We start from the raw sequence: 12,202 nt of genomic DNA on the forward strand, positions 1-12,202 counted from the left end.
GGAGCAAGCTCTTTCAGACCTGGTTGTTTGGGGTTTTTTCTGCTTGGTTTTTTTTTTGTTTTTTTTGTTGTTTTTTTTCCCCAAGCAGGCTTAGTGTAAAATTCCATCTGCCTAATTTACAAGTGCAATTGCTTTAATTATGCATCCAAATTGAGAAAGTGTATGTTCAAAAAGATAGACAGCTAATTCTATGCATGTCAGATGGTAATGTATATACACATTATCTGTATCCTCCAAAGCCTGCACTATCTCAAAACTTGCCCCCTCTGAGGATAACTGTTTTAAAAGAAATTATCTTCTCTTGTAAGTTTACAGCAGCTAAGAACAGCCTGTACACCGGTTTTGTTTGTTGTTTTGTTGCTGTTCCTCATGCAGTTTTGTTTTACACAAAAGGATATTTTCTTTGCCCTGAGCCAGCTCCTGCCAACAAGGATCAGAACACAAGGGTTAGATGCTGTTAATGTACCTGCTGCTACATTGAAGAAATTTTCTGCCCCACGAGCTGGCAGGTGCAAGGAAGTGTGACAGAGCAGGAGCTGAGGGAAGGACGACATGGGAATGTGGATCGTGATAACCAGTGAGGAAGACAGTGGATGGAAGGCTGGAGAATGGGCCAGAGGGCTCAGCCAGGTGCATCAGCCACCTCTGCTGTGCCTTGCCAGAGTTCTGCCCTGACCTCGTTTATGGGCATCATCACAGCAGACTGTGGTACTGGTTTTCCTTGCACCCCACGTAGGTCACCCTGTGATCATTCTGAGACTTGGTTCCTAAAGCTCCAGCCTGGTGGTGGTTCTCCTGCCTGCCTGGATCTGGTGCTGCCAGACTGGCACTAATCTTCCTGGATGGTTGTGCCAGACCTTGCTTTGTCCTCATGGTTTCTTCCTTTTCTTTTTACCCAGATGAGCAACAAAAGGTCAAATAGTTTCCGCCAAGCCATCCTTCAGGGGAACAGGAGGCTGTGCAGCAAGGCGCTGCTGGAGGAAACGGGGCTGAGCCTTTCGCAGAGGCTGATCCGGCACGTTGCCTATGAAACCCTGCCACGAGAGATAGATCGCAAGTGGTACTACGACAGCTATACCTGCTGCCCTCCGCCCTGGTTCATGATTACCATCACTATTGTAGAGGCAAGTACCTTATCCTCTCTCTGGGAACCCACCTTACCCTGCCAAAGGCTTTGCTGGGACATGAACGAGGGCTAGAGTGGGACTCCTTTAGACCCAAACAAGGACAAGCATGAAGCTGATAATGATTTTGGCTTACCTGTATGTCTGTGTGTAAGTGGAGACTGTGATCCTGTCTGTCTCCAAACATGGTTATTAGTCATTGATACAATTTGTAGATGAAACTACAGAATTTGGAAAACTAGCAAAACTTTTTGAGGAGTGAAAATCTGGACAGTTCTAGGGAAACAGGTAATTCAAGTAATGGAATTAGAAGAAAAATTCATATATGGTTACCTCTGTTCTGTGAGTGGAGAGAAAAAGGACGGAAAAGGTTAAATATTCTGACCTGTTCATCTGTTGCCCAAATGAGATCTTTGCACAGTTGCTGAGTAATGTGCTCAAATAAGCACAGAGAAGGATATGATATGGTACTTACTATCAGTAGGGTGCTGAGTTCCTCTGACTCAGTGGCTGATCTGTTACAGAAAGCTGCATATAGACTTATACCAATGTGTTGCAGGTTCCTCAAAACAGGGAGCTTTAATGCTATGTGAAGCTGTCAAATGGAAGAAAAATTATTGTACATTTGACTCTTTTTCTCCATGACTTTGAGCTACAAAGTGCTTTTCAGTGAGGGAAAGCATTGCTAACCAAGGACTCTCCCTGCTCTTCTAGGTTGCCTTTTTTCTTTACAACGGAGTGGTATTAGACAGGTTTGTGCTGCAAGTCAGCCACCCCTTATACCTGAAGAACACATTGCTTTACCATCCTCAGCTCCGTGCTCAGGCTTGGAGGTACCTAACCTACATATTCATGCATGCAGGGTGAGTACTTACAAGCTGCGGAGATTCCCCCCAGTTAAGGTTCCCCAGAGAGAAGGAGAAGGATGAAGTGACAGATTTAGCTCAGAAGTAAGCTTTTAAAAATCAATTCTAAATTGCTTGCAAGAATCTGAAGATGTTGTGGAGTTCTGGTCAGTGAGGGGGAAACCTTCGCAGCTCTCTGAAGGGAGGAGGCAACATAAGGATCTTAAAAGACGCTGCTCTTCTCCCCAGCAGTATTGGGACCACACTTTCTTCTTATTGTGCACTTCCCAGTGTGTGCTTCCTAAAACTCACCGTATCAAAGCTCAATGTTCCTCTAGAGGAGCTGTGCAAGTGGTAGAACAAGTCTGCAAAGATGCTAGACTGGTATTTAGAAGCTACATGGTGTATTCTTGCTAGACTTCCTAGTTGAGGTTGGAAAAGTCAATTAAATTCCCTGTGCCTATGGTATGTCATCACTTAGTAACGTTGTCCCTTCTGTAGGGACTGAGATAATGCCTAGAAGCCTGAGTCAAGATTGAACTCCCATTTTGTACACATTGCACAAACACCAGTGTTCCTGAAGAGTTGAATATCTCGACTGACCAGATGGACAGAGAATGGTCCATCTAATGCAAAATGCAAAATGAAGGTGCACAGTAAAATGAATCCTCCTTCATCCCATGGGAGGTATGTAGCAGACTTGGGAAGAGAATACAAGGCATGGGGATTCTAACTCTGTGCTGCTTAACTGTACTAGTCCCCCCAGGACTCAAAGAGACTTAATTGTGTGATGTTTGTGATGCCATGGTGATGAGTGAGTGCCACAAGAAAGTTCATCCCTGTACAAAGCACTCTACCCCCTCTGAGTAGTTTCTCAGATCATTATCTTCACACATTCCTGGCAGATAATTGCAATTTTCTTTAATTCTGTCATTGAAAAATCACAGCAACCAGCTTTTTAGCAGTAGTTTATAGTTTGAAGCTGGATAAAGACCCTTTCTCTTAAATAGAAAGCCTATATTACCATCAGGCAATGTTCTATGAAAGGCCAAAAAAATCAAGTTGATCTTTTCCTTTTTCCACATCTCTGATAGAAGATACGCTGACGTCTCTTCTCTGCCGTGGAATAAGTTGGCGTGTGATTGCCCCTAAGCACAAGATGTGCCCCAGATCTCTGGATAAAAACTGTGGGAAGAACAGACTCCACCCAAGGGGAGAGTAGGAAAAGATTTATAGATGAAACTGCTGAACATGGCAGCATCTGTACGCTGTGCTAAATCCTTCCAAAAAGTCCATTGTATATAGGTTTCAATCTGCAAATGGAGACTATTGGGCTTAGATGTGAAGGTAGTTACGTAAAATGAGAATTGGAAATTTCCATCACTGATGACATGGGGGAAACTGGGCTTGTAAAAGGAACAAACACTTGATTTTGACTGTTAGCTAATTTTTATGTGGGTTTTTCTTCTGATGGTGGTGGTGTTCTACTTATCACTTACGTAACCACAGATTGCTTTGGGATACATTTGAAGAAAAGCACCTGCACAAGGACAATTTTTGCAGCCTTTAAATATCTTCCTGTATCACCTGTGACATGCTTTCCTAACCTGTGCAAGGTCACCCTTTCCTGTAGCAGGCAGTACTCTGGCATTCTTCACACTTGCTGGCTGAAAAATATCTCAGGTTTATTTCACATCCGCAGCTGGCTCAGAGGGATGAACAGTGGGGAAGGTGGTGTGCAGGAGACTCATCATTTTTGTGATGGATTCCAGGTTCTTTAGCTACATAGCCTTCAAAACAATGGAGAGTCCCGCTGGAGCAATAAACCCCATGATTTATCTGAAGTATCTGGAGTTTGGCTAAATGTTTCTTTATTGCTAACTTCTGAGTGTTAAGCTCTTTTCATATCAGGAGAACAGATAAATCTTGGAAAGGTAATAAGGTTTGTTAGTGGAAGCCCATCATTCTCCTCTCATTTTCAAATGAGAGGCCAACACAATGCCATGGGATCTATTGTTATCCTGCTTCCAGCTGAGACTTTAAAATGGTAATGTGGACTGCGCCTTAATTTAGTGCGCTCAGTCGGTTTTTTTGAAGAGCAAGTGACAGCCGGAAGGTGTCCAAGAAGACAGCAGTTGCTAAGGCTTGGCTGGCTGTGCCTCTAGAAAGATTCCAAAAATGCATGGAGTGTGTGTTGGTCCTGATGGAGGAAGCTTTGTCAAGGGCTGAAAAGGCAGGCAAAGTTGTAAATTCTGCCCTTCTGCTTTCATGGAAAGCAGACGTTAATTATTTGGGGCCCACGCATTTGCAACACTGCCATAACTAATGACTTGCATTGATGCTCAGTCCCATTTGTTGGGTCTCGGGGAAGGAGAAAGTCTTTAATAAATCAATGAAATTGTCATTTCAAGAATGACGCATTCAGCACTGGCAAAGGCTAATTGTATTTTATGGGTGCTTATTGACTGTGGAGCCTTCAAAGCTCTTAGCGTGATGGGGAGGAGAAGTGAATGGGATTGCTCCTGGAAAGTCTTTTTAAGAACAGCTGTGAATCAGAGCAGTCACTTTAGAGTCTAGGATAAACTTTGCTGAGCTCTTACAAAAGCTTCCTTTGAAAAATAAGACCCAGTGCTTTGTGTGAAAATGTCAGGTGCCGCCTCATGACGTTGACTGTGTGCCAGCCAAAGCTGCTTTCCTCCCCTCTGTAAAAGGGCACTTGGAAGCTTTGACTCTTCTGTGATCTCGGTTTGACCATTGCTGGTTGTTCCAAAGTTCTGTGAACGTGCGGGATCAGAACAAGTACAAAAATATGCCCATGTCCAGTGGCTTCAAAAGTCTTGAGCAAGGTAATAAAATAACCCTCAAGTTACATGCAGTGGTTTCCCATGATGACAAATTGCATGCTGAGCATCTCATACAGGAGAGAAATTTATCCTTGGAGAGAAATTCAGTGGAAACAAACCTATTAAGATATCTGAAAAGGACTGTTTCCTGCAGTATCATTTCTAGCAGTTTTTTCTGGTCCAACTTTAAATTCTTATTTGTGAGACTGTTCTGTCATTACTGCATCTCACCATCAGTGGTTTTCTCTGATGTATATGGGAAATTGCTATGGTAACACAAAGACCAAAACAGGGAAAATGCATATAAACCAAAGATTGGTAGTGTCTGTCTGCGAGCAATCCTTTTTTTTGTAAAATAGGATGTAGATTTTCAGTGCATTAGCTGCTTTCCCCCAAAAGATGCTAGCCTTCTGTGTTAAGGGTACTGCTGTGCGGTTTAGGTCCACCTGCTTTTCAAGCAGACTCAGGCGCTCTTCATGCACAAAACAGTGTACCCCTGGGTGCGATGTGAAGTTGCCATTCAGCAAGGTCACAGCCCTGTGACCCCAGGGTAAATGTCAGACACTAGCACAGTTCAGGGGCCTGGCGCTGTTGTTACCTCACTGGAAGATCCTGCAGATGGCAAAGGCACGAGTAAATATTTGTATAAAGCTTTGAAAAGTGGTGAGACGGTTTTGTTAAGTACTGTTGATTAGAGCAACAAAGAACTGAGTTTGAAACTATTGATTGAGCATAGGAGAAAACTGCTGCAGCGGAGTCTTTATCAAATATGTACATCTTGGCTGTCCCACTCTCTGCCTCTAGGTTGGAAGTGGTCCTGCACAATGTGAACAGCAGGATTTTCTACAAGTCTAATCTCAGCCCAGCTTTTCCCATCTTGTTCAGGAGTTTTGCTGTTGACTGTGATGGGAACAAGGGTCAGTGAATAAAGAGCTTCAGTGAATGCACCTTGTGTCTCACTAGGCACCTAACCAGAGATAAAAATGCCCTCTGCTTCCCATTCTGACCACGATCAGCTGCCTGGAGGAAAAGGACTTGGGGGTGCTGGTTGATGGCCAGCTGAACGTGGGCCAGCAGTGTGCCCAGGTGGCCAAGAAGGCCAGTAGCATCCTGGCTTGTATCTGAAACAGCGTGGCCAGCAGGACCAGGGCAGCGATCATCCCTCTGTACTTGGCACTGGTGAGGCCGCATCTCAAATCCTGTGTTCAGTTTTGGGTCCCTTGCTAGAAGAAAGATGTTGAGGTGCTGGAGTGTGTTCAGAGAAAGGCCAGCAAAGCTGGGGAAGGGTCTGGAGCACAAGTCTTCTGAGGAACGGCTGAGGGAACTGGGGGCGTTTAGCCTGGAGAAAAGGAGGCTCGGGGGGTACCTTATTATTGCTCTCTTCAACTACCTGAAAGGAGGCTGTAGACAGGTGGGGGTCGGTCACTTCTCCCAGATAACAAGCAACAGGACAAGAAGAAATGCCTCAAGTTGCACTAGAGAGGTTTAGATTGGATATTAAGAAAAATTTCTTCATGGAAAGGGTGGTGAAGCATTGGAACAGGCTGCCCAGGGAGATGGTGGAATTCACCACCCTGGAGGTATTTAAAATGCACGTAGATGTGGTGCTTAGGGACATGGTTCAGTGGTGGCCTTGGGAGTGCTGGTATTATGGTGGGACTTGATCTCAAAAGTCTTTTCCAACCTATGTGATTCTCTGATTCTATGATCATATTGGAGTAGGCATAGTGTAAAGGGTGAGGGTCAAATAGCACAAACAGTGAAGTGGCATTACGTGTCACAAGGAAACGGCAGCTCTCTTGGGACAGCTAGGCTTACTGTGCTCTTGATTTAATATCCTCTCCCCATCATGGCAGTGTAACATGTGCAGGGAAAGGCTGTTTCATTAGGAGGGGAGAGGAAAGGGGCAGGTCAAGTTCTAGCTTCTATTCCAGGCTCTGCTGCCATCTTGCTGCTTTTTTGGACAAGTCATTTAACTTCAAACAAACAAACAGAAATAAAAAAATAAAAAGAAGAAAAAAGAAAAAAAAAAAGTTTCACTAAGAACCAAACATGCTATGTGGTCTTTGGCTGAAGGGACCTGGGTGATATGAAAAAGATAATGAAAAAGCAGCAAGGAGGGAAGAAACATCACAGCTCTCAGTCTGATTTTTTCAGGAACCATTGTTCCTGAACCCAGTGTTACAATCTACTTTTACGAAGCAGGTGCCGCTTGATTTCCTTTCCAAGATATCTCTGTCTCAAGGGTAGAAAAGGGAGACAAAGAGTTAGAAAAGAGGACAACTGTTGTTTTTCCTTGCCGCAGGATAGAACACCTTGGACTCAATGTTGTCCTTCAGCTCTTGGTTGGGATTCCCCTGGAAATGGTGCATGGAGCTGCGAGGATCAGCTTTGTGTACGTTGCTGGAGTTGTGGCAGGTAGGTGACGCCTCTGGACGCCCCAGATGGAGAAGCATCTGAAAATGGTCTGTTGCTGACTTGCGTAGGAGAAATGTTTTGTGATATTTGGGTGTAGGAGAAGAGCAGTCACTGATCTGTGTGTTGAAATTCTTTTGGAGGCTAGAAGTGAGAAATATGCTACAGCTTGACATTTTTAACTAGCCATTGGCTCTGTGTTTCGGAGACCTGCTAAAAAAGCACCAAGAACCTGTTACTTTAAAATAGCCTTTCTTTAGATGGTCTTTCTGAATGTGGAGGTCATGCTGTTCCTTTCCTGTTGTGTCTCACAGAGACTTAGAGGAAAGGTGGCATCACAGGCATCCCTGCATGAAGAGTGTTGGGGATTTTTTTTGCCCAGGTCCTGTGCCAGTTCTTACTGCATTTGTCCTGTGCTCTCTGCTTTCAACAGCCTGAGTAAGCAAGAAGTACTTGGTTGTAAGTTGTGAACAGTGCACAGAAATCTGGAAATTAATTTAATCATAAAGTCATGGGGTTTGGTTGATTTTTAGTTTATGCTGTATTGCTTTTATTTATGTTTGGCATTTCCAGCAGTTTGGAGGTGATGGAAGTTAGCTGACAATAGATCAACATCTAATTAAAACAGGAGGAGAGTGTGAGAACAGCTAAGAGCTTCACAGTGGAACTCAGACAATGACTGACTGTCTTAGATCAAGATTTGTGGTAGTGGATTTTTTTCCCAGCTACATAATTTTATTTTTTCTGTAATGAGCAGCAAAAGCTTTTGTAAAATGGGTGCTAATAAATCCTACGTTCCGGGAGAGAGGCTGTGGAAAGAATAATGGGACTAGGACACAGGACTAGGCACGGTACAAACACCACGCTATTTAATGCAGAGAAGGGAGTTAGCAGACAAGCTCCACTGTCCCTTGCCTGTTATTTTAATAAACACTAACTAAAGAGGTCCCCAGTGTGCAACTTTCCAAACATAAGTTTTTCTGCGTAGATCCATCTACCAAACCCTGGGGCTTCATTTATATATGTGTAAATACACATAGCAGCACATCTGTGCCAGGTAAGCGAAGCAAGTGACCGTTGAATCTGCTGCAGTTGAGCCTAGGCAAGCACTGCAGGTTGCTGGCTGCCTCACAGTCCTGTGGCCATGGCCTTGCCGGCAGGGTCTGCAGGGCCAGAGGCAGGTTTTACTGGGTGTTGGGCTGGGCTGAATGCCAGAGCTCTGGAGGCTTGTAGCCAGCGCCTGAGTGAGGCTTACTAGCCCACCTAACACTATTGGTTCATTTTTGCTACACGGATGATCCCATTTTTTTCTCAGATAAGCTGCCAAATCCTCATAGGCTTGCCTTTCACACTTTACGACATATAAATTGTGGAAGACAGTGCCAAATGGAAAGGGAAAACTTCCCTTCTTAATGCAGGATGGAACTACAAATGTGATCAGACAGCCCCACACAGAAAAGCATCCCATGATACCTTTACCTGTTTGAATTGTTAGCCAATTATTAAGCATACTTTATTCTTTGACATGTGCCAGGAGAGAGAGGAAGAGGCATACTTATGTTGAGGATCTGGCAATATAAAGATAACACAGCTCCTAAATCAGGAATAAACAGTAAAACGTAGACACGGGCTGCAATGGCCACTCCCTATTTTTATGAAGTTTTTTTCTTCATTTGTCTGGCTTTACTAAGAAAGCATGTTGAGGCTGAGATCGAAAGACTCTGTGCAGTGTCTGGGGGCCTTAACTGCAAGTGCTCATTGCTTCTTTCTTAACTTCTCATTAACTTTTTCCGTAATGGCAGCGTTTAAGGTCTGAGAAGTCTCAGGGCCATACAGTGAAGGAGGGAGCTGCCAGCAGAGCTGGCTGGTGGAACCTTGCACTTTCTTGACCAGAAGCTGAGCAATTAGCAAAGAAGTTTGTTACATTCTGCACTACTGAGGACGCTCTCAAGATTTGCCATGGGTCTTTTTCCAATTCACACTGGTCACAAAGATCGTCATTATCCCTGCCTTGTGACACCAAGTCTGCCTTTGTCTCTCTCTTAAATTCCTCCTAAAGTTTGCAATGAAAGAAGCTTTGAGAAGATCCAAGCCTCCATCTGGGATAAGGAGAAGCAGTGTCTGTTTGGATGTATTGTTATTAGTGGTGCTTTTATGTGATTGACCTGTCATTTTGCTATCTTGTGTTTACTGCCTCCATCCAGGTTATTTTTAGCTAGTATTACTTGGAAGTTTTATAACAGGCTGTGCTTTGATCGGAGGCCTGTGCTAAGTTACAAGTCCCCAGTTCCTTCTCAATGTGCAAATATTTGTCTTGCCAGCATGGGAGCTACTTCCATTTTATCTTCAGGTGAGGAACAAGACACAGACATTTGTCTCCTGCTTCCTTGTTATTTTAATCAGGGTGTAAGTACCTTTTTGCAGCATAGGTTTGAGGATAGGTTGCTGCCTTGCTTGGCTGCTTTTAAAGTTAGGTGCAGAAGAATCGATCAGTCTCTGTCTTGGCAGTTCTACAGGACTGAGTTAGCTTCACAAATCAATACCCCCCACCCCACCCCCCGGCTTCTCTTTGTATATTACTGACCTGCAGCAATTAGCACAAAACAGGCAGTAGCAAGGAAGTAGGGTAGGAAAGAGGGTGTTTATTTGGCTGGCAATTGTCACAAACACTTGTTCTCTCTCCCAGGGTCCTTGGCAGTGTCAGTAGCTGATATGACTGCACCTGTGGTGGGCTCCTCTGGAGGCGTGTATGCTCTTGTCTCAGCTCACTTGGCCAATATAGTCATGGTGAGTACCCAGAGTCTAACCTCTTTGGAAATGAGCCAGGTCTGGTGGCCCAAAGGGATTGGAAATAGGGCACGGCTCAACTGTTGGCCATTCAGAGTTTGCCCCAGTTGAGTCTTGTCTCAGTGGTGCGGTCCTGGAATGGAAATGTGACACTGCAGTTGGTGGCTTGGTACCCTGATGAGTGGCAAGTCAAAGATGCTGGTAATCCAAGATTTATCAGTACTCTGTGCTATCAGCTCTCCTTGCACAGGCTGACAAATGTTTGGAAAACAAGGAGCTGACTGGCTTGGCAGAAGTTGCAGAGTGTTTCTCTCTGTCTGTGCTATGTAATGTTAGTGGGTACCTAAGGAAATTTAGTATTTTGTGCATTTGTGTGCAGAATATTCCTTATCACCATTTGTAAAACCCAGACTGAAGCTGAGCCCTGGGCATACTAGTGATGATCTTTTTGCCTTTTCACCTAATGAAGTACTTTGGGAAGGTCAGTCAGTAAATACCAGCATTGTCATTCCTCTAAGACCTGGAAACGGGAGCTCATCCAAGGTCCTCAGCTAGGTGGTGGCAAAGCCCCGCATATCTGCCTATGTGACTGCTAAGCTGGCAAAAATGGCTTTGCTGAGCGAGGTGGTACGGGGTTGCATGTCCGTCCTGTACCAGCAATATCAGAGCAGAGTAACCATAAAAATGATGGTAATGCGTCCTCCCCTGGGTATGAGTGGGAAGATAATGCAGGTCAGCTGCAGTAGAGACAGAAGGTCTGTTAAATGTGTGCTGGGAAACCTACATGTGTGGTTTCCAGCCTAAAAGAAAACCTTTTATTTACGCTTGTATGCAGTGAAGTCAGCGGGCTGCAACATGGTGCTGCTCCAGGCAGCCTTTGTAGCAGGTGGAAGCAGGGAAAGCGAGTGATTTCCTGAGCAGAATAGGTCTCCTTTGCTGTCTTCAAGCTTTTTGGAGCATGAATGAGCTGGGGGCTGTTGTCTAAGTTAAGACAGTTGAATGGCTGGCAGAAAGATAGGGAATAAAGGGGCTACCTCTATACCGCAGGGTGTATGTGGTATATATAGGTGTATATATGGGAAAATGCCTCCTTGTATACAGTCACTTTCAGTATGATTTGTGTTCCCTGCCGTTGGGCCAACAGAAGCAGGAGAGAGTTTCCTCTGTCTTGCAGGGTGGTAATGCAGACACAGGGTTTCTTCACACAGGGATTCACAGGGTCAGAGGGGGACACTGGAGGAAATTTTGGTTTGCTTTAGAAAAGGAAGAGGCTCTGGCAGATGTGTGTGGAGTGTCTTCATCAGTTACCCTCCCAGACTTCTTAAAACATTTTACTACTCATTGCTTTTAGCATCTATATTTCCCCAATATCTGCTGTCTCTCTTCTTGTCTGAAATTACTACCTTTTCCATTCTGGTGGAGGTTTTTTCCTTTTCTTTCCCTCTCTTCTCTCTCTGCTCAATTAGTATCTAGATGTGATGCTTCCACATGCTGAAAGACATGTTGGCTGTTTGCTGGTAAAGCACAGAGTCTTGCACAGCTGCTTTGAATGTGCTGGGAAGAGGAGGGACTGTTGTGGGGAGGGTCCAGAGGAAATGAAAACATTCCTGCTTGTACAAATAAATACTATTGGAAATAAATACATAAAATAACCAACAGGGGGAAGCAATAAAGCACGTCACCCTAAGGAAAAGCATGAGGGGAGGAATTCAAAACAGCTACATAGAAATTAAAACTGAAGGAAGCAGCACAGTATTAATCGAGTTCAGAGCCTTCTGACTGGGTTAGGTGTCTCTGTGGAGAGAGAAAATGAGTTGCTTATAGTGTAGAGATTGCATTTTTGCAGTCACAGAAGGGATTTACAGACAGATCCCACATATAACTTGAGTATATGTAATATGTATTGCAGAATATTTCTTCAGCAGGCTGGAAAGATAATGGGTGCCATTAAAGATAGGTTGAAGAGTTTACAAGCATTTTTTTATTACTTCAGTGTGATGAACAGGGAGTTCTTCACAAGACACTTGGCTAGCTTGGTATCTCATACTGCTTTCAACAGGCAAAATTTCATTTAGTCACCTAATAATAATGTTGTCATACATCTGAGTTCCCCAGAACATGATCTCTTTTTCTGCTTGGAAATTTTGTGCAAGTGGAAAAGGAGGAATTTAAACATTTCTCCCAGGAT

The 12,202-nt window shown here is 44.1% G+C and overlaps 1 protein-coding gene across 5 annotated transcripts in view; it reads left to right on the forward strand.

Annotated features, from left to right (window-relative positions):
• RHBDL3 (rhomboid like 3) overlaps positions 1-12,202 on the forward strand; it is a 77,288-nt gene that overhangs the window by 57,992 nt on the left and 7,094 nt on the right. For all 5 annotated transcript variants that reach the window (XM_080383688.1, XM_080383690.1, XM_080383691.1 and 2 more), the window contains 4 exons: positions 900-1,124; positions 1,839-1,987; positions 7,118-7,230; positions 9,914-10,014. In XM_080383688.1, coding sequence (XP_080239814.1) covers positions 900-1,124; positions 1,839-1,987; positions 7,118-7,230; positions 9,914-10,014 — 588 coding nt within the window. The remainder of the gene's footprint in view (positions 1-899; positions 1,125-1,838; positions 1,988-7,117; positions 7,231-9,913; positions 10,015-12,202) is intronic.

The sequence above is a fragment of the Falco punctatus genome (genome assembly GCF_963210335.1).
Source record: "Falco punctatus genome assembly, chromosome: 1".
Lineage (NCBI taxonomy): Eukaryota > Metazoa > Chordata > Aves > Falconiformes > Falconidae > Falco > Falco punctatus.